Here is a 23,693-nt window from a genome sequence, read left to right as displayed (position 1 = left end):
TTCCCAATACAATTTATCCTTTAACTTTCTTCTATTTAAGCATTTATGTTGCGTGCTCAAACTAGCAGCTAGCAATTTCTGCGCACGAGAGGAGAATTCATTATTGAGTAAAAGTGTCACGAGAGCAGTACTTTTCCAATTTCGGATATATATGTAGGTAGCAAAAGTTTGCTCTTGCATAATAACTCGGCAGTGTTTTGTTTTTTCACAATGGTAGTTAAGGAAATAATTTGAGGACCTTTTTACTTTTCCAAAGTGGATTATTGCAACATTAAATATCATATATGTCACTCGAGCATAAGTACAAGTTGGAGAGAAACTGTTTGCCAGAGAACACCTTTGCAAAGCTCAGCACGTGGATGAATTTAAGTTGCAATTCAATGTGGCAGTGGAGTCTCAACATTCTTCCATTACCTAGAACATTTCAAAGACATTGGTGTCTGTTTTTGACTTAGATGATAGATTGGGATATGGACAGCAGCTGCGTAAAGGAATTACAGTCTGCAAACGGTGGGTGGAAAAGAATGAAGCGCACCAATCACTTTGTGTAAATATGGGGGCGGCATACAGACAAAGATGGCAGCACCTTATCTGAACTATAGTACTCATGTAGAATATTAGGACAGGTGGCTCAATTAGTCCTCAGAATTCTGACTTGGAGTTTTGTAGTATACCCTGTTTTCATACATGTGAATTTAGCAAAATTGCAGAGGTAACAGAAGGGATATCATGTAAACTTTTTCCTGCTTACCCCACAGTTTATGTCCTATGGCCCATCCTTATCACCTATTCAGCCTCACGATTTTATGTGAGAGGCTAGAAACATATCAAGCATGGCAACTAAAGAGCAGGAATAAAGCCCTCATTTCAATTGATCATTCTTACTTTTTTTAATATATCAGTGACTTTTTGATCTAGGAGCAGTGCCAGGGGAAGGAAAGGGAAAGATAGTGGTGGCAGCTAATACCAATCGGTATCTTTATTTGATATTTGTGCCATTGCTGTGCTATGGGAAAGAATGATATATGTGAGCAGGGAGAATAACAGTGAAGGGCATAAGGTAGAAGATTGAAGATGAGAAAAATGTCTGGAAAATGAAGACGACGGCTTTAGGGAAGTATAAGGAGGGAAATGGTCTAAGGCGGGAGAACTAAAGATATGGCCTGAAAGAAGGAAGAATATGAAGTGCTACAGGAATGAGAAGGGAAGTAAAAGTGGAGGTTGGCTTACATAAGCAAAACAAAATAAAAGGGATGCTGGCAACTGGGAGAAAGAAAAATGGCCAAGAGATGGAGGAGGAAAGACAGAGAAGGAGGAGGAAGAAGTTATGTAGGGCAGAGAATATAGGAAAATTGATCTGAATGTTGATGAAATAAGGCTTAGGGATGGTTTGAGGAGATGTGAATAGGCTGTGGTAAGATTGAGGAAGACATTTTGAGGGTAAGAAGAGTACGGATAAGTGATGTGTGGGGATTGTTAGTCCACAAAAAATGGCTGAAAGGAATATAACGGTGGTAAACTCTAACGGAGAAGGATAAAGACGAGAATTATATTTGAGAGTTTGAGGATGGGGTCAAAATGAGGAACCAACAGAAAGACATTCTATTACTAATACCACACTTTTAATGGTTGTGGCTGCTCAGGCCAGGGGACTGAAATGGTGGCTTTGTATTTGTGATGGAGGTATGGAATACCACTCCCTGTGATATTAACTATAACAACTCACTTCACACATGTTCAGACTTGTACGCTGAAGCCATCCGATGAAATGTGGCAGCTTACACTAAACTAAGGGCCAGATGTATCAAGCGTTTTTCCCGTTTCTGAATCAGCCCGTTTGGGAGCGGGAAAAAGCCTTTTGGAATGTATCATCCAAAAAGGCATTCGCAAAATAGGGAATCGCAAAAATTGCGATTCCTTATTTTGTGAATGTATTTAAGGAATTGCAATTTGTTATTCCTTAAATGAAATGCAGGAAGGCAAAACATTTTTTGACCTGCCTTTAAGGAATCGCAAATTACCACCAAATTCAAGTTGGTGGTAATATGCGAATTCCATTAAAAATGCACTTTTTTGTTTTTTTCAAGGTGCCATGTGGCGTACATACATGCCCTTAGGGCATGTATGTGTGCTACATGTGCATACAAGCATATTCCAGGGGTGCAACAGGATGTCCATTTGGCATCCTTGCACCCTTGAAATTGCATGCGCAATTTGCGATTACTTATTGGGTACTCGCAAATTGCGCATGCAATTCCCATTCATTCCTATGGGCCTATAGGAATGAATGGGAAGCCATTCCTTATTTGCGACTCGCAATTTGCGAGGCGTAAATAAGGAATATGTAGGAATCGCAATTATTATTGCGAAACCTACATACATTGCATTTTGCAATTCCATAATAGCAAATCGGTAAAATTCGCTATTATGGAATCGTAAAATTCAATATTGATATATCTGGCCCAAAGGCCTTTGTGCCTTGAGAATTTACACCAAAATATTTTGACAAATGCAAGAACAAACAAATGAAAAGATGAGAAAGTGCTCTTCTGATCATTCATTGCACAGAAATCAATCAATTTCAGGAATTAACTAAATGAAATTTATATTTTGAATCACGTATATTTCTTGCCAGATGAATGTATCATTATTTTACAGCAGATGGTAATTACATTTGGAAACACTTTCAATATTCGGTAGATCACCAAAGTTCACACTGCCACTATAATGTAAATGAATGTCCTTCTCCGCTATCAGGGCCCGCTGCATTAAACTGAATGCTAATCAACTGGCATTGGAATGAAGTATCAAAATAATAATAATAAGTCCATTTATAAAGCACTTGGCTACACCCACTGGTGTGTCCCCGCGCTAAGAAGCAGTTTCAGCAAGAGTCCAGATGGAGGACAGGACTTTAACTCGTAAAGCCAGGTTTTCAGGCCTCTACGAAAGATGGACTCAGATTTCTCTGCGCGCAGCAGAGGTGGGAGTGTGTTCCAATTTTTGGCCGCCAGATAGCCAAATGATCATGCTTCCATCCATGCCCTTTTCATCTTCGGTATTTTGAGCAGGTGAGATCCTGTCGATCTTAGCTGCCGAATGGGGTTATAAGGGGTCAAGAGATCATGCAGGTAACTGGGACCTTTCCCCTGTTTACTCCGGTGACAGAAACACAAGGCTTAGAAAATAATTATTTTTCCAACTGGCAGCCAGTGAAGGGAGTCAAGGGCTTTCGTCATTATCCAGTAAACAACTCTGTGGATGTGTAGTTTTATTAGGAACCCCTACGAGAGTACTGCTAAAGAAATACATGAATTTGAAATTGGAATTACATGCCTGCCATTTGCTCAGAAGTATTAGAAACAAAATTCTGATAAGGGATAGAACAAAGAGCAGCCACACATTTGTGATCACATGGCTCCCTATCAATGAAAAATATACATCAACACAATTCTGCATAGTGCACAGAGACTACTGGACAACATTCAAATCTGTGCTTCTCAAAAGGAGATCACAGATTCTACACCTCGAACAAAATGATACATTTATATGATTCCACTCTGGAGGAAAATTACTATAAATATATCCCCCACATGCAAGAAATGATTACTCCTGCGGGATCTGTAAACCCCATTGGTGACGTTCTGTAACAAACAAAGACAATTAATCATTCACAAAAATGTGTGGATGATGAAGTGTGTGCTTACTCTTTTAGTACTTTTGCTTTACTTATGATTTTCAGGAGTGAGCCATGAGTTCTCTTGGCCACATCTTAGAATTCTGAAGTACTACTAGATTAAATCACAGGAAAAATTTTTGTAAAGTGAGGCTTATATTTTTCCACCAGGTACTCAAGTATATTAACGTGTGGATATCCATGGACTGAAATCTACCACTAATTGAAAGAATGAACACAAACATGTCTCGTCTGTAGATTTTACCTAATGATTTATATCATGTCCCAATGTCATTGCTGTCCTGTGCACCACTGCATTGTAGTTAATGACAGCATTTCTTTGCATGAATGTAAGAGAATTGCTAGCTCCTTGAAGGAGCCTCACCCCAATAGCATTTATCACGAAACAAATCACAAAAAACCCACACGCATTTGCAATGAAGCAAAAAGAGAGTGGGTAGTGGTGGAAAGAAATCACACCTCATGCTCAAGATATGCCATTTAGTGGGCATATAATTAAATGCTAAGTATATATGATATAGTATTAAAAAAGATGGTACTTAAGAGGTAGTGCCAGACATTGCTACCAAGGTGTAAGTAAACGTTGGACCGAAGGCCCAATGTACCAATATAGCAGAAAAGAATACCACAGCACTGTGCTTAGAGTATACACAAAACAAATAACATCCAAACAGTAAAGATTTGTCTTGAAACAAGACATTTTCTTTAATATAGAAAAACGTAATTCGAGTGTTTCCAAGTAAAATCTTGTTTCACAGGTCCTATCCATCCAGTTTTCAATACATTGATCTCAGTAGACACGTGTTTCATCACACAGTGACTTTTACAAGGCTGTGTAACAATGATAAACAAATGTTGTGGAACGTAGATCATATATATACACTGCAGAAAATAGGATAAGTCTCTAATGGTACATGAGCATTGTTTACAGTTATTAGAAAAGTAAGCGTTACTCAGACAGCAGTTGTGAGAAGTATAAGAAAAGAGCCAGACCCGAGATCGCGTGCGGCGGTTGTGCACCGTGCATTAAAAGGAAACGTGAAGTACATAGAAGCGAGCCGTTGAGCACAATACTCAAGAATGAATACAAAGATGAGAAAAGTACCACTCCAAACATCAGTGATAGTATGAGTGCAAAGAGTCTATTGCAGCGTCTAACCTTGAATAGCTCAAAACTGCAGGTTAAGAGAAAGAGAGGCAAAAGAACGTTTGGTTTTGAAGAGACAATTCTTGTGACGGCCTCACTCTGCTCACGGTGGCGCAGGTTGATTTAGTAAACAGAAGACAGCAGATCTAATAAGTATGATAAAATAAAGGTGACTTAAACCCCATGAAATCTTGATAACAACTCGCAATAACTGCACATGTCACTCACATGTCAACATCCAAATAGATACAGAAACCCGGTGCAAATACTTAATTAATAGTGTGCTCTGGGTAAAAGTGGCCCCCCATGTTCATTGGTCGCCCAGAGGACGAGGAGCTGCTGCTTCCGGGGGCCTGGACACACCCAGCATGTGTGAGGGGAAGAGGGAGTGGTGAAATCAGCACAGCTACACGCAGGTCAGGGTTTAAAGGGGTACAAAAGGGGGTGGTGATGGACGGAGTATCAGAACCAATCAAACACTCACACCCAGTCAACAGATCTGGGTTTGATCCATCACCGTTCTTTAGCCCACTCTGCCACCCCAGTTCAGACATGGCCATATGCAAATCAGTCTGACCCTGTGCCTCACGGGAACAGTCCAGCCCGAACTGCCAAGCAATGCCTTTCCTGGACCGGAAACAAGCTTCCTAGGACCGGTTTCTGGCATTTCAGCCGTCTTCAGCCAGGCTTGCTTGAAACCAGTGGCAAAGTGAGCAAGGGACTCACGTCTGAGCATACCCTGCCAACTTATGGCGAACAAAGCGGTACAAAAGGGGGTGGTGATGGACGGAGTATCAGAACCAATCAAACACTCACACCCAATCAACAGATCTGGGTTTGATCCATCACCGTTCTTTAGCCCACTCTGCCACCCCAGTTCAGACATGGCCATATGCAAATCAGTCTGACCCTGGGCCTCACGGGAACAGTCCAGTCCGAACTGCCAAGCCATGCCTTTCCTGGACCGGAAACAAGCTTCCTAGGACCGATTTCTGGCATTTCAGCCGTCTTCAACCAGGCTTGCTTGAATCCAGTGGCAAAGTGAGCAAGGGACTCACGTCTGAGCATACCCTGCCAACTTATGGTGAACAAAGCGGTACAAAAGGGGGTGGTGATGGACGGAGTATCAGAACCAATCAAACACTCACACCCAGTCAACAGATCTGGGTTTGATCCATCACCGTTCTTTAGCCCACTCTGCCACCCCAGTTCAGACATGGCCATATGCAAATCATTCTGACCCTGTGCCTCACGGGAACAGTCCAGCCCGAACTGCCAAGCCATGCCTTTCCTGGACCGGAAACAAGCTTCCTAGGACCGGTTTCTGGCATTTCAGCCGTCTTCAGCCAGGCTTGCTTGAATCCAGTGGCAAAGTGAGCAAGGGACTCACATCTGAGCAAACCCTGCCAACTTATGGCGAACAAAGCGGTACAAAAGGGGGTGGTGATGGACGGAGTATCAGAACATCAAACACTCACACCCAGTCAACAGATCTGGGTTTGATCCATCACCGTTCTTTAGCCCACTCTGCCACCCCAGTTCAGACATGGCCATATGCAAATCAGTCTGACCCTGTGCCTCACGGGAACAGTCCAGTCCGAACTGTGGGGAGCTCAGGGTGGGGTGTGTAGTGTGGCAGGGGTCTGGAGGGAGTAGGGGATTGAAGGGGAAGCTTAGTTCTTGCAGGTAGAGTCATTGTATGATCACACTCCAGAAAAAAATGCGATTTTACCATGTATAATTACTGCATAGAAAAATCCGGTCCTGTGTTCCAACACCTGGGAAATCTAGGTGCGGGAACACAAGTCCACTCATGACCAAGCGGAATGGATTGGTGACTGGCAAAAAGGTCCATTGTTGGGAAGTAAGAAATACACCATCAGTGTTTTATAAGGACATTGATAAATGCAAAACATTGAACCATGCAAAGCATCATCTTCCCGGGTACCACTGACCCTCTTTCACTCAACTCGTGATACAAATGTTTACGGGGTGGCCTATAATTGGTGATGAGTGTTGCTATGAAGACTACCCTGTCCCCTGTGAGAGACTGACTGTACTATTACGTCTCTGGTAGCTCAGTACCCAAAATATTCATATCTACAGCACTATCTGTGTGTTTTATTAGACAGAGGGGGTGCAACGTCATATCAAGATGGAGGATGTTTGTGATGGAGAGGAAACATACAATGGTCCATTATCTCTCTGATTCACGAGGTCCTCATTTGCAGCTGCACTTCTAGAATGATTTCTGTACAAATGAAGGCCAGTGACCACAGTTGCATATTAAGGGTGCCATTGGTCCTAGAAAAAAAAAGAGGTGCCTTAATTTGGTAGCAAAATCAGCCAGTCAGAATTGAGATGCAGCAATCCTTTTACTTCCCTGTGTCTCTGTCAGGGACGTCAATTCACCAAAATACCAGGGGTCGCAAATGCAACATCCCACACCAGCTGACTTTTACTTTCGCTTACACATACAAAAACACTCACACATACACACACTGTGTCTTGCATAAACACACTCTCACCCACAAGGATGCACACAACACATTTAAAAGCAATTTTTACTTACCTCAGCTTCCATGGAGAGGCATATTTCAGCTAATTGTACACTATTTTTTATTACACTAATAGTGAATAACATAGCATTATTCAATAATAGTGTAATAAAAAAAGAAAACAAGGAAAGTGGAGCCCTAAGCAACCGCCATAAGGATGAGTTGCCCATATGGCTGGGTTCTAACTGGAATGGGATGGTGAGCAAAAAAACGATGGATTTAGGCCCAGATCTCTGTACTGGGGTGAATGTATGACATTGTTCTGCATTCTGTCCATCAACTGTTGTTTTTGCATTTGTCACCCCGAGTGGGACGGGTATGCTCAGACGTGAGTCCCGTGCTCTCCATGCCACTGGAATCAAGCTATCCTGGTTGAAGAGGGGTGAAACCCCGAAACCGGTCCTAGGATGCTTCTTTCCAGTCCAGGGAGGACCTGGCTTGGCAGTTTGGGCTGGACTGTTCCCATGGGGCACAGGGTCAAGACTGATTTGCATATGGCTGGGTTCAAACTGGAATGGCATGGTGAGCAAAAACACGATGGATTTAGGAGCAGATCTCTGTACTGGGGTGAATGTATGACATTGTTCTGCATTCTGTCCATAAACTGTTGTTTTTGCAGGATTTAAAGGCACAGGCACTTCCAAGAAGTGCACAATGTCAATAATAACTAAACAACATCAAGTGAAGCGCGGCGTCTCATGTGTAACAACAGTTTTGGGGGACTGAGAGGATGTGAAAGCACACCAGGAGAGAGGCCGGCGAGGGGGTAGAACAAACGGAGCGGGAGTGGAACGGTCGCAGACCGCGTAACATGAGCATCGTGTCCATACACTCTGCAACATAAAACCAAGAGTGCGTGAACTCAAAAGGAAAAACTCTCCCGAGAAAGAAAACCGTAAGAGGTCAATACTCCAGGGGAGGAGTAAGATAGGAGAGGGTGGGGCAGAGACGGTCAATAAACCATACAGAAGAAAGCTTAAACTAATCGGCAGCGAGGGCGTGGCCAAAACCCATAGAAGTAAATACAACATGCCTCACACGGCAGCGCATGCGCGCTGCTAAGCTCCACCTAAAAATGACATTTATTTTCTGCAGCTGTTTGAAGGTTTTCATATTTGTCCTATGTTCGTAGCTCATTCATGTGATTCAAACAATAGTAACTTATTGTTCAATATTTATGATCAAAACGTGCCTACTAATAACACATGTAAGAATGTTAGCATTCATTTCATCAGCCATTGCAGGTGCCTTTTTAGATGACAAAAAAATTAATTTAACAGCTATTATAAAGATTGTTCTTTTAAAGGTAACACTAGTACGAATCAGTGTATAGAACACCCTTACCTTTAAGGATGAATAAGCAATAGCGATGCAAACGTGTAAACTAGGAGTCTTTATGTGACTTTTATAAGACAATTAAAAGGTTCTGAAAAGTACGGCCTGATAAAATTTCACAGTGGATTTTAACATGTAGCTGAATTAGCATTACCTTATTTCTATAAAGCACTTGATAACTTTACAGTTCTGTGCTGTTGTTGAAAATAAATGCTACTATTGCCCAACGCAATCATTCTTATTTTTCCAAAATCAAAATGATGAAAACCTGTTAGTACTTTACAAGGAGGCACTTACCTCACTATGCTATCGTATCACTATTGCACAATAAAGAAAATGAGGTATAATCCATAGTAAATGTTGTGAACACATAATGATAGCTATGATGGTGAACTGATGATAGTTTTATTGGCTGAATTTCTGCTATTATAAGTGTAGTTTATAATTCCACTAATTTACATGAGGTGTTTGTGAATATTACTATTTATTGATATATTTTTGAAGATAACTTACATGTAAGTGTGCAAAATTGTTTGTGAATTAGTCGCTTTGTAAATCTTTAAAGTCCAAGATTAGCATGCTCTTCTTATGCAGATTTGCATGTTACCTTTACTGATTAGTTAAATATATGTCATGGACAATTGCTCACCACTTTTCTATTATTTTTAGACCAAACATAATGTCACGTCAAGGATGCTTTGGGCTTTTATTTTGGCATGTGTTTATACATTATTTTGCATTGGTGCCCAACACTTATCTGTGGCCTAAGCTTCTAACCACACGTGACTGTTGCTGATTGCTTTTATTACACAATGCATATAATTATGCAACAATATATTGCTTATGCTTTACGTCTTATGGCCATGAATTATACTGGGATGAGGTTAGTCGCAGTTTTCTTTCAAATGTATACTCATTTATAAGACTGCTAGCACTCCCATGACGTTCACATGCTGAATCAGATATCACGCGGGCAACTACTCACTGTTCTCCCAACAAAAAGTAGAAATATGCCAACCTGAGCTCTCTGAGATGAAGAGGCACATATTGCTTGCATCAATGGTGACCCAGCTAAGGTACCACAGAGAGGGCCTTTCATTGAGGGCTGAAAGCAGCCTGCCCATACCAAACAGGTATGCAATGATGGATTCCACTTCTTGTAGTAAAAGACCTTTAGGTGCAAATTTCCATTAATATTGATTCAAAAGAACGGAAAATACCAATAATGGTGTGTTATATTTTTTCATAATATTAGCATTCTGCCTATTTCCTAGTGCCATTGTAACTGTGGTCTTTTCTACGATAATTTTGCCTACATTTTGTACTTACTAGCTTGGTCTCTAGTAAAAGCCTCTAACAATACGTTTGTGTGTGTGTGTGTTGGCGTTGGCCTAGGGAATAGGGAAGGGGAACTCATAAAATATAACTGTTGTCGCTGTATGGTTCATCTGTTCTTAACCTGGATCCTTTTCCAGGTTAGTCTAGGAGAGGTTCATGGGACACCTTTCCATTTTATGCACTTCAAATGATACGATACACCTGCACTACCTGGGGGCCACGTGAAATCGCCTACACATGAGCAAGATTGAGTTGGGGGGCATGACAATGATACAGGAATTGGGTACCAACACTATTGAGCGGTCTCTAAATCATCCCACACACTTATAAGTGTGAAATAGTGAGAATGCAAACAATATTTTTTGCCATTAGACAGACCTTAACATTTGAATTTGTCTTCACAATAGGGCTTTATTTAGACTTTGGCAGATGGTGCACTGTCCATCAGGGTGTCAGAGGACATTACCTCCTCCACCCAGTCGAACTACCTCCTACCATATTTAAAGATGTCTGCTGGCACAGTAGACATCTCTGTACCTTGAAGGGAACAGCTGTCATGGTGTTTGCCTTCAAGATACAGACAAACTGGTGGACGGCTGCTGTCGGTTTTGATGCTGCTCACTAAACTTTCATAAATGTTGCTCTTCAAAAACAAACTCCCAAAGCTTGAGTTTGATTCTGGAAACCAACACAAAATGACCCCCCCCCCATCCCCTGAAGATCTCTCCCCGACTCTGAAGATCATTAATTATTTTTCTGTCCTTAATGGACAGCATTAAAGGACATTGCACCATCCACCCTAAATAGGGCGGGCGGTGTAATGTGCTTCCTTCGACGGCCCCAACTTTGTTGAGCTGCCAGATGAAGCTTTCCAGCAGGGGCTCTGTCTACTGAAAGCTGAAGGGTCACTTGTCTCTAAATGAAGCGGCAGACCAAACGCTTGGCAGACAGGTACTCCATCACGTTTTTGAAGGAGCACCCTGTCTGCCAAACTCTAAATCAGGCTTTAAGACTCTTTCAGGTTAAAATATGAAAATACATTTGGCATTCTTCACTCAGACAAATAGCTAATGGTAACACTTTTGAGTTCAACTGTTATTTTCTTATATAAATTCTAAGATTGCCTGAAGTGTAACCCCTCAGTGTTAAGTGGATTGACGAGGCGATATTACAAAAGACTTGAATATTTGATATAGCATATTATAGTATAATATAGTATAGTATTAGTGCAGTATAGCATAGTTTTTAACTTCTACATCACTGCCTATTCCATATAAAATATGTAAATTATGCCCTCTTATGCAATCCCTTTGATATATCAATTACAGAACCAGAGGTATTATTCAGCACTTGTGGAACAGCTGACATTTACTGGGAATACTTAGTTGGTATATTTAGATTCGGGAAGCTGGCGGGCAGAGAGCCAACCCTTATTTACAAATGCCTTCTTTGTAACAATCATTCCTCTTCTTCTGCACATATTTTTACCAACATGCTTTCTCCAACATCTCTCAGTAGAATGTCTTTTCACTTCCTGGCGACCTTTAGGGACAGAAGTGGTCTCCATGTTTTGAAGTGCAGGACTGAAGGAATTCTGTGCTTCGGTGTTCACAAGTCAGGAGGTTATTTAGAGATTGACAAACTTGGAACATCCCACAGAAAATGTCTGATATCCCATCTGCCCTCCTACAGTGCAGATAAAAGACCCTATTTAGTGAGGATACACGTGCATGCACTTTAATTGAGGGAGGCAGCACATCTGCCAATTGTTGGTGGAAGTTCCATATCTGAAAAAGTATAAAGAACATCCTGAGTCTCAACGCAGCAGGGATGAGCGTAGTCTTTCTTACTTGCACTGCCGTCTGCTTTTTTATGAAGTCATGGTGCTATCCTTCCACTTCAAGCTGCAAACTGAGGAGGTCCTGTTGCAATCCTGTTTCACAAATATCTTCATTTTCTTAATTAAGTTCCTCTCTAATGCTTTATTGCTAACCTTCCTACTCATATGTTTGATATCAAGTCAGTTCACTAATATGAATGAAGAGCAAGGCCATTTTGGTAACAGTAGTGCATACTTTACCACAGTGACCAGCAATTCCCTAAAACTAAAAATCATATGACTTGGACTATTCCTCGGTCAACTATAAACAATATGACCCATCGCAGTGACATCAGCAAGAACCTACTCTATGGCGGGTAGTTGCATCACCAGCAACATCTTTGTATTTGTTCGCTTTAGCAGAAATGTGCGACTCCTGCCAGAAGTGAATGTTGTACTCGTCTATAGCGGGATCTTCTCAGAGTGAGCAAATATCACTAGTAGATAGCATGCCAGTGCACTCATGGCGATCCAAAGTGTCATTAAGTTGGTCATCCATGTACTGAAATGGCAAATAAAGAGATTCCTTTAAAGAACTACAGGTAATCATACCATTCCCCAGAACTTCAAGTGCCCCACCACATGAATGTAGAGAAAATATGAGGATTGCTTTAATCAGACTTCAGTATCATCATCACAACTAAAAGTGATTACATGTATTTAGTGTCCCAGATATAAAAAATCCACAGTTTTTAAAGAGAAAGGTCTAAATAAATTGTCCTTGAAAGCGATGGTTGGAATAGTTGGGGTTTACTGTACACTCCCCAGTGATCGATGCACAGCGGCGAGGTTACAGAATCACTGTTATTGTTCTTTGTTATTATTATTATTATTAACACCATCATCATTATTGTTGTTGCTGTTGTTCTCGCCTCGGACATTGTACAACACTTAAATTATACACGTTAAGTACATATTAACAAGTCACTCTGTTCATTAAATTAATAGTAAATGTTCCATTTATTACTTTTTCAAAAATTCATTGGTGTGACATAATTCTGACCAGCCAGGCAGAGATCGTCTTCTTGATACCGTACAGTAATGCGCAATGGAAACATGGCGCAAAACGCTTGCATCAAATTTCAGAGCATCACCTGACATAAAATGAACTGTCGCGTAACACTATATAGCTCGTAAGATCTCCACAACACACATGATAGATATTTCAAAGCATGCATGCTGTGTATTCCTATCTTGGTCTCTGATAGTGGCGTAACAAAAGTATAGGCGGTGCGGGGGGGCAAGCACTAGGGGGTCCCCTCTGTGCATGTCGGCAGGTAAGAGCTCCTGACTGGGTCCAGAGGCTGGGGGCCCTGTCCAAGTACTTTGAATAGGGGAGCCCCTTCAAGCTTCGGTACGCCACAGGTCTCGGGGGCTAACAAGCGGTAGAGCCGAGTACAGTCCCTCTGTTACAGGGAATCTTCCCTTGCTGCTGTGAGAAGGAGAAATTGTAATGTTCTTCAAGCAGCAGAAACTCAGGCTCCAGGCCAAGGGCGACTGTGATTAGGCTGGTCTAGACCGTGTCTCCCGTTCCATTACCAACAAAAGTCTCCTCTTCAGCAGTCTCTCTGGATTTAGAAAACACACAGAACAGGATGGCTATTTTAAAGTTATTCCACTGGGATTGTTCTGGTCGCTTTTTGCTTGTAGTATCCAGCCTGAATCTTGTTTGTAAGTACGCATGGGTGTACGTATAGGACTATATGTATACATTCACGTATTTAAAGTACCCTAGTTAAAGAAAGTGAAGGATTACCAGTACACTGGTAAAGGTATTCAATTCACCTTTGGGGTTGCAGTGAAAGCTCTTCAGACAATGCACATTGTTGGAAGTGCGCCCGGTGTTACTTCCGGGGTACTTTGCGGGTCCTAATGTCTGGAGGGAGTAACTGTTCCGGTTACAGTCTCCGTCATATTGAGCATGTCCAAATGAGGCATTGTAAAGTGTAATACTACTTAGAGCAACAAACATTGTTTGTCACCAAACTAAAATGATGATCCGAAATAGTTAGTGTACCATCAGCTTCTTAAGAATAAAAACGCACGTGCACACTCATTTTAAATGTAAATAAAGCTGTGTCGGTCATAGAGTAGCACTAATGTTTTGCAATGTCCTCTAAATCACGACTGGTAAAACGTACGTTGTTAAACTTCTTTTCACGGCCAACATGGCAGTAAGGATGAATATTAAGATAGTATTTAGTAATCAGGATGCTATTTCTGCATTTGGAAATATTTCAAAATTAAAAATGTATTTATTCTGATAGAAAATAATTTTACGGCACAGTCTCGATATAAAACAGTTCATCATTTAAAAGTAATCCATTCAAACACATTGATATTTGTGTAGCGCAATCCCCCGGAGTGATGTTCTTTTAATTACTTGAAAAGAAGGTAACACAAGATTATGTATATCATGGTATAAAGGTACATATTTAAATTGCCAACACATTTCATACATTTACAATCACATTTCACATTTGTTTCAATGTTTGACACGGAATGATTAAGTGATTTGCCCAGAATCACAGAGTTCCAGTCAAGAATTAATTAATTACCAGTGCAGGAATTAGAACATAGGACCACAGGTTAAGCAGTCAACGGGTCAACCACTAGACAAAATCTCTTCCTTCAAAGGCTAGAATGCTACCGACCCTTTATTTATTTTGAATTCAATTTCTTTGTTGTTTGTTGGTCAAATGGACAGGTGTGATCATAGCTCGTACGGGATCTAGAAAAAGATGAACTTCAGTCTTAGCCTGAACATTATGAACTCTGGTTCTCTGTTGAGAAGGGGGGCAGTGGATCTCCAGAGGGTAAATCCTTGTGTATGACGGGTGCTCCCCCCAAAAAAACACTTACACCTTTTGGGGATAGGCATTTTTTGTTTTTGGAAAGTTGGGTCTCTGATTAATTTTTAAGGTGACAGCAGTCTTGTAATATGTTATTCTCTCGTATCATGTCATAACCATCTAGAGTTCTACCATTTAAGGCACATGCAAAGCCTATATGTGACCAGTAACCCACCCCAAACTGTCCCAGCCCAAAGGTATCGCAGGATATTTTGCGTACTTCTTTAAGGTGACCATCCCGCAGTGGTGACTTTTACTGCCCTCTCCCCACAGCCTTTTCTGACTACAGACAATAAATGTTAGGTGTAACTACACTGAGCAGGTCCACTATTCTCCTAAATGTGCTGACTCATTATGCACTGTTTGTAGAGTTTAACAAAATGATGTTAAGCATGGGCACAGGTTGTAATGGTTACAGAGCAAAACGATTAAGGAGCCGCTTTCAAGCACACAAGAAAATAAACATAATATAACGATAATTATGCTACCAGGAAAATCATTAGACCACGTGTGTCCAAAGTTAGTTGATGGGTTCTAGACCCATGCCACATTTTCAGAATATCACCATGAGGTACATGCACATGTAATTAACCTAAATGGGAATCATTTACTTAGTCAGATCTTATAATAAATGTGTGACACAGACCTGGGAATCCTATAACAATGTTGGACACTGTTGTTTTCAATTGTTTGTTTACAATATAAAGTGACATTCTATTTTGTTAATGCTGCCATCTTTAAGTAACTGTCACTAAGCTGCGTTCGCTTCATCCCTTATTTGTCAATGCTACAAATAAAGTGTGTTAACTGAAATATGCCAACTAACACATAAAACATTATTTGTGTCTTTAGTGTTATTTTGTCTTCTCCTTGTCGTCTTCTACCTGTAAATTTTGTGGACAAAAAATGCGACCACACAATAGCATTTACTAGCCAGACATTGTGGTGTGATGCACTGCATAGGTAATACTCGCCTTTCTCCAATTTTACAGGTGGAAGACTTCAAAGAAAAACAGTAAGCCACAATGCCAGACTCTGTCTGCAACCTGATATCAACCAAATCCTGGACACTAAAGGTATGTCATATGTTGTGTTCAAATCAAACTAATGTTCTTTTTTACAGGCAACAACTAGATTAAGAGCCTTATTTAGTATGCGATGGATGGGATACTTCATCAAAAACACAGCAGATATCTCGTGTGGCAAATTTCCACTTCCTCCACTCTGTTTAGAAAGGGGGAAATCGCCATGCTTATGTTGGCTTGCCAGATAATGAATGGCTTGTTGAAAAAATAACCTCAGACCATTCACCCTATTTGGGACAGACGTTCCAATATACTTTTTTTCCTTTCCCGGACTGCCATAGAGAGCCTGGAGGTCCTGACCAGCAAAAAAGGGATTGAGCCCCCACACGCATAGAGGCAACTAATAGAACGCCAATAACGAACTCCCAATTTGGTAATATATTTTTGAAATCTAATAAAAAATGTTACTGAGCAGGCACATTAAGCATGGGGCATTCTCTGCTAAGCTTCAGTACCTTCAAAAGTTCCGACTATGTACAATAGCACAATTTCTGAAAACACATTGCCAATGTCACAGATGGAACTGCACTTTAACATCACTTATACGCCTATACTTATACATTAACCATGGTATCACCAATATTGAGTCTCACAATTAATCAAGTCATGGACTAGATATAATGCAGGAGCAATGGATCACCTGCCAAACTCTAAATAAACCCCAATGTGCTGTACAGCCAGCTTTTCTGGTACAGTCCACAAAGAAAAATATTGTCCGGGATTTCATCATGCTAGAAATCAGTGGCGTAGCATGGGAGTGTGGGGGTGGGTAACGAGGCAGTTGTCCAGGGCACAAAATTCTTAGGGTGCACACATTTATAAAAGAAAAAAGTTTGTACTACAATTTTGCACCAGGAAGTGCTAATGGTTCACGGGTTAGGGGGCGCTATACTTGCCTTGCCCCGGGTGCTGGCAGTCCATGCTACGGCTCTGCTAGAAACCAACATCTAGAGACTGCCTCAGAGATATAGGTTATAGCATGAGTAATCACATGCTCTCTCACTCTTACTCATCCATGAGAAACCTAAATCAATTTGCACCAAAGACTTCGGGAGTCATTTATAGTTGAACAGATTGGGACATCACTAGTAATTTGACAGATGACCCTTTCTAACCACTTTGCGTCCCTGCCGCCTCATTTAGAGCCGCTCGTACATACCTGCAGAGAAGCAACTGTCAACCGCACCATTGTAAACTCCCTGCTGGCAGCCCAACTACCACAGGGTCCCTGGCTTGAGGTGCAATGCAGTTTTTCCTGTCCACAACTGACACATGGTCACACACAGAAAAATTCAAAAAAGATCCCACATCCTGGGTGAAACTCCCAGTGTCCAACACATTGATTTTTTGTGTTTTATACAAACATAATCACTTTTGACCTCTTTTTTTAATTGCCTGCACTGTAGCTCATAGTGTCATTAGTCATTTGTTAGCAGCAGTAGGCAGCATAATTATCCACAGCTCTACCTTCTATCACTAGATATTGCCTGGGTGATGTTTATGGACTGTAAAGCATGTCTAACTCTTTACCTTGCATTGAGTTAATGGTTTGCCCTCTATAAAGCATGCTGCTATCCAGAATGGGACATGCTGGTGTTGATTGCTAATTTGGAAAAAGAATCTATTCAGATTGTTTTATGATTCTCTGTAATATATGATAAAGTTCATATACCTTTACAGAACCTTTTAGTGTGTTTGTAGGATATACGGCAGTAGGAATTACCTATAGCAGAGTCTGTTATGCCCGGTCCATCTGTGAATGCTGGGTCGGGTAGCTCCGTGGACAAATGCGTCCACTACAGGAATCTGTGCTTGACCTCATGGTTACTTTCATAACCAGATGTGTCCAGTCAGATTTTCCTCTTTCCAAGGTCAATAAAATGAGTACTATTTAGTTGATAACAATAAAAAAATGTTATGCTGTGCTGAAATACCCCTTGTTGTGAACATTTGAAAGGTTTCTAAAACTATTTTCGGTACGGCGAGAGCGATATTTAGACGCGATACGCGGAACAGAGGGGGCTTATCAAGGTGCTCCTTGACGGTATTATCCATTAACATATCAACAAGATATACATTCAGTGGTCTCAGGACCGCATTGGTTGTTTTATAAGACTGGTTCTTCTACACATGGAGAACGTTGGACACCTGATGAAGCTCATATATGAGGAAGCTCATATAGCCGATCGACTTTGACTACATTGAGATTATTATTTTTTTACTGCTGACAACATTCTTTGAACATTGACCTGTTGAAAAAATTTTCTTACAATCTACGGTGTGGAACAGTTGGATACCCTTGAGGACCTATGGATGACATATTCATCCTGGGCTCTGACGTGTAAGAATATTTTCTTGACACATGCTTGTTGATCTACAGGATCGTGACAACAATATTAATCTACGTAGCCTTGAAGAAGTCACTTGTGTGACGAAACACATTTAGGCTGTTTTCTGGATTGCAATACAAGCTTCTTTAAAGAGCCTTTGACTCCTGTTCCCTGATATTGTTTTTTGGACAACACTGTATATGGTGACAACACCATTTATTTATTATAAGTTGAGTGCTTTGGTACATCAGTTTCTCATGTTAACAGAGGTTTTTCACCAGTCTATATGCATATTGGGTAGTATGATGTGTCTGTTCCATATAGCACCATAATAAGACTATTCTTTGTGTAATTTCTTTGACAAATATACTGGCACATGCCAATAGTGGTGTGATCAAAAAAGCCATCACTTCCCATCTCAGGCTTGAACATCTGAAAGTTGTTAATGATTCTTAAATATCAATATTTTACGATGGTGCTATATGGGATAGTAATGCTGGTTTGTAGTAGAAAAAAATGAAAGGGCTGTGTGGCTGTTATTTGTTAGTGTTGGTGTCATACAGTTGTTTTCTTCTGAACGGTTCATGATGTAGAAATGATGTGTCAAAATTCATAAACATGCATCAAAAAAGGAAAAGTATGCCTGCACATATAACTAAGAGAAACCTTTGAGTTCCCACTGCCTCAGAGGTCTCGCAGTTGGAATGCGGTTAGTGACAATGCCCAAACATGCCTGATACTGGAGACCATTTTTAATGAAGGGCTTTCTATTTTACACAGTTTAAAATAGAATGGAACTTGGAGTTGAATTTCTGTAATTTGCATGACAAGGTAAATTTGCTCAGAGCAGGAGCAGCCGGTGCAGGTAAGCACGGTGGGGCACTGGGAGCAAGAGTCAAAAGATGACACTGAGTTAAAATAACATTAAAAAAAAAGAAAGCCACTTAACCTTGCTCTCGCCTCATCACCGACTGTGTCAGAGTCCGCGACCTCACACCACTTAAAATACACAAGTTACAATTCCCCACTCACCAACAAGGATTCTGTTCTGTGACTCTCTGGTTTCACAGACACATCTTTTGAGATCGCATTAACAACTGAGATTTTGTAACTTAAAAGAGTTCATTTTTTACTGATTAACATGCATACATTAATTTTTTATGTAAGGAGTCCCTTATTTTATGTGCAGATACCTGAAGGTGACAGACCAACAAAATAGTTGCAGAATATTTTGTTCTTCATTGCAACATCACTTAATCTGTCCACTTTGCTCTCAGGATCATTGTTCCCACTCTTTTTATGCACTTCAACCCCTGAGATAGGAGCAGCCGGAGCAAGGTAGAGCACGGCGGGGTGTGGGAGGGGGGTTAATAGATGACGAGGGGTTGAAATAACTTTTTTTGTAAAACCGCATCACCGACTCAGAACTGAATACTTGTTGGAAAGTGGGGAGTTGTGACTTGTGTATTTTAAGTGCTACGAGGTCCCAGCCTCTTACAGAAATTGTTATGAATATGTAAGCCATTTTTTATTAAATTGTATTGCATAGACAGTATAAGTTAGGCTACCACAAAATGTGCATAATCATTTGGGGCCTAATTCACAAAGGTAAACTCCACTTTTTGTAAGTTTACTACTTTTTTGTATTCACAAACCACATATGGAGTTGTACAACTCCTCACTCCCTATACTTATGAGTGCAAAGGTCTCCGCACCTGGGGACTTCACGATGGGAACAGAGAACTCTGCACACATAAGTATAAGGAGTGCAGAGCTGTAAAACTCAGGAGCATAGTTTAGAGCCCTGTGTCACTTTTTCACCAAGTAAAGTGGTACATGGTCTCATACAGAACTATGAAGTCACCCTGTGAGGTTTAGAGGGGTCTCATAGATCATGAGTAAGGCGATGCAGTGCAAATCACTTCTTCCGAGAGGCGTTCCATGGGCGTTCCGGTGGGTTTCCCCATGCATCACCCATGAAATTTGACACTGCTGCAGATTTACAAAGTGATGTAAACCTGGGGAGCTGCCAAATCCGAATGCCTCCCAAGGTTAGACGCAACAAGGAGAAATATGTTAATTTCTCCTTGTTTTCTCCTCTTTCCATGCGTGCTGCAAATGCAGCACACATAGAAAGACTAAAATGCCTCATTGGATTGCTTTTGTGCAGTAAGGGCCCCCTTCCTGCACAAAAACAATCCTACTTGCAACAGAGGCACCCTTGCACCTTGGTGCACGGGGGCCTTCGTTGGCACTAGGCTGCCAAAGCGGCACAACGCAGGCAGAAAGGCAGGAATGCACCATATTGCTTAAATATGGCGCATTCCTGCCTTTTCACTTTGGCGTAGGGCAGCGCAGTAAATTGCCTTGCTGCACTGAACTGCACTACAACCAAAATGCCGTGTACATGATGCCCTCAGTATGTACTATACTGAAAAGAAGTAAACTTATACAAAAGTGTAAGTTTACCTTTGTGAATCAGGTCCTTCGTGTTTAACATACACTCAAAATATATATTTTAGTAATTGAGTCAGGCTGCGCTCAGTGCAAACATTTTTTATAAGTGTAAATTAAAAAGACTCAAATCTTTGTCACCATGGAAGCTTTAAGTGACTCCAGCAAGTAAGGCTTAACGCCTACACAGGCTCCGAAGCAGCCTTTACATCAGTTGAGGAACCAATTGCACACATTTATACATTTTCAGGTAGCAGACACCCTGAAGGAAGTCTTGTTGTTTCGTTTACAGCTTCCTTTCCCTTCTTCCAATGAGCCCTTCCATCCCTTTCATCTGCGGGCATCTGAAGGTCGGCATTCACCGTCCAGGGATGTGGATGTTTGTTTTTAATAAAAAAAAGTATAGGAAATTTTTTTGTACATCTAAGAAAACAAGGGAACATTGTCCTCGTAGAACCCCCTCACTCCCCCTCTGAATCCGATTGATTTTATTCAGGTGTCCGAGCTAACCACAAATATGTTTTCAGGAATTCCCGACAATTGCTCTATGCTGCCCATGTGTATATTTAAAATAAACAGAAACACAGTGGTAGTAACGTGAGTGCTTTTAACACCTCGGATATAAATCAAGGATTTGTTTGGAGTAAGCAAGCGGCTTGGCATTTCTACTTGCCATAACATTTGAGGCCTCGATTCAACGTTTTATTGTCGAGAGTACTGCGGTGACGTGCACCGGTGAAGGAAAGAGAAGCATGACTCCGAGCGGCCACAGGGTGGTGCTCTTCTCCACTAAAGTACAGGGAGCAGGCTGGAAGGCTTCATTCTGAATTGATAAAGGAACGATCGGCAATATTAGCGCAAAAAAGAGGCTTGACACGTGATGATATGAACAGCGCAGCTCCTGCAGCGCTATAGACATGTTTTGTGACATGCTCTGCAGTGAATGAACTATTCTGCTTTTCTGGCAAAATTTCAAGCAAAACGTATGCAGGAACGGACAAGTAATGTGTATATGGTCATTTTACTTTCAGTGTTTTAACAACAATGTTAGTGTTGTGCAACTATGCACACCCTCTTTGTGTCCAAAGAGTGGTGCACGGAGAAAAGGCTGCGGCATAGAACGCCGTAGTCTTTTCAGTTGTTTTCCTGCTCGTTTTGTTTACGGCGCCAGCATTTTCTAATTGTGACAACACGGCATTGTTTGACTCTGACTGCAGCACAATGCGCATTCTGGTGGCAAACGAGCTCTAAGTGGCTTTGTTTTATGATTTAATTTAAAGCATTGCTGTGTCTAATAAGCCTCTCTGTTAAAATCCGAGCGCGAGCTTTCAGAGGGCTACGTGGCCTACATATAAAGGCTTTGCAAACAGCGTCTAAATACCAGGCGGAGGGGCGCACGTTAGCGGCTGCCAGGATGGTGTTTGTTGTGGCGGCCCCTGTCCTCTTTGGGAGACAGCTGAAGGAGCAGCGTATTGATCGGCTAATGCCAGCTCAAACACGGGGGCTGCCAGCCCAGGGCACGCCGAGGAAAGCAGGCCCGGGGAGGCGCGCGCTCCGCGCGGCCACTTTACAGGCTGACGCCGAATATTGCGATTTTCACGATGTGCAAATGTTTAATACACTTGTTTATCTAAGACCAGCTTCCTTGGTTGCATGTTCCACGCAAATTGCTTTCTTTGGGCGTTTCAGCGTGATGGCAAACATGAGCTTAGATTTCAGTCAATAATGAGGTGTGAATGAGTTCATGTTCTGTTATTGCGTTAGAGCACACCTGAAGTTGGTGTCTTATTTTTTTATGTGTAAAATAATGTAAATATGCCTGGCCTTTGCTTTACTTTCTTAAAATACTGCAGCATTTCTCTCTTTTCCCGATGCATGGATTTCGGGGTTCGTTATGTTATGTTAATATTATTTGCTGTTGGACGGAGACAGATGTCCCAGGCAGAAGTACCCGTTCCCCAGGAGCGAAGAGGGAGCCCCTCCCTTTCCTAAAGATACAGACTCCACAGTGCCAAAACAGAACACACTAGAGGAATGCGAGTATCTTCAGAAGATGAAGAGACCAAGGAGGACAATCAGAAAGGTCCCAATGCAACCAACAGGAAGAAGGTCCAGTCCACCTAGACGCAGGATGTCTATATATTGAAAAGACAAGAAAACAAACACAATTATTTAAGAACCTAAGTCTAGGAAATATACAGCACAATCAAGAGTTAAACTAATAAACGTTGTTTGTGTACTGTGTTTGGGGGGGGGTAACACTGTGGGGCCTATTGCACCCTGGTCCTCGCACGTGGCAATAACGACTCGGGACACTTGTGGTGTGGTTACTCGTCTCTGCTGCCGTGGCCGTTCTGCCTACGTGCACGCATGACGTCATATTTATTACTCGCTGTAAACACGTGACCTGACGCGCACGCCTGTGCGTGTCAGGTCAGTATCGCGACATTACATTCCTCCCCAACACGCAAAAACTAAAACAACAACCAAACATATTAATGCATTTCAATCATGAACCACAGATACCTTCGTAGTTGTCGGCTCCGCTCTAGACATTTGCAACACTAACCAACTCAAATGAAACAAAAACAGTCTTACTTGACGTAGTCCTTTAAGCGACGGGAGGGCTCAGGGTGCGGCCTCAGATCATATCGCGATTCCCCACGGTCCGGCACAACACCCATGCCCCTACTCACAGATTCACCATTTACGCCATCATCTCCAACCTCTGGCGCGCCAGCTTCCTCTGGTGGCACCACCTCTGGCTGGTGGCCTTGCTGCGATGCGACAACTCCATGATCCGGGGAATCAGCTCCTCCACTCGCATAGTCCATATGCTCAGCATGTTCTAAGAACCTCTCTTCTCGTGGCGTGCGCCTCTGGGGAATGTCTTGATGTCTGTCTCCCGTTCCAAGGGGCACTGGAATTTTCTTGAAGTATGAGATGTTCCTCGTTATCCTCTCTCCGCCTTTCCTTGCTGTCACGCACGTACCCGTGACCTTTTCCACAGTCCACGGT

General features: G+C 41.7%; 1 protein-coding gene across 3 annotated transcripts in view; it reads left to right on the top strand.

Moving 5' to 3' along the window:
- The window catches only part of PCDH7 (protocadherin 7), an 810,835-nt gene that overhangs the window by 677,964 nt on the left and 109,178 nt on the right, over positions 1-23,693 (top strand). For 2 of the 3 annotated variants that reach the window (XM_085642302.1, XM_085642301.1), the window contains one exon: positions 15,799-15,882. The exons of the other annotated variant lie outside the window; for it this stretch is intronic. In XM_085642302.1, coding sequence (XP_085498428.1) covers positions 15,799-15,882 — 84 coding nt within the window. The remainder of the gene's footprint in view (positions 1-15,798; positions 15,883-23,693) is intronic. 3 annotated transcript variants of the gene reach the window in all.

The sequence above is a fragment of the Triturus cristatus genome, chromosome 2_2 (genome assembly GCF_964204655.1).
Source record: "Triturus cristatus chromosome 2_2, aTriCri1.1, whole genome shotgun sequence".
NCBI classification, from domain to species: Eukaryota; Metazoa; Chordata; class Amphibia; order Caudata; family Salamandridae; genus Triturus; species Triturus cristatus.
Note: the sequence above shows the minus strand (reverse complement) of the source record. Positions and strands in the feature narration are given on the sequence as shown.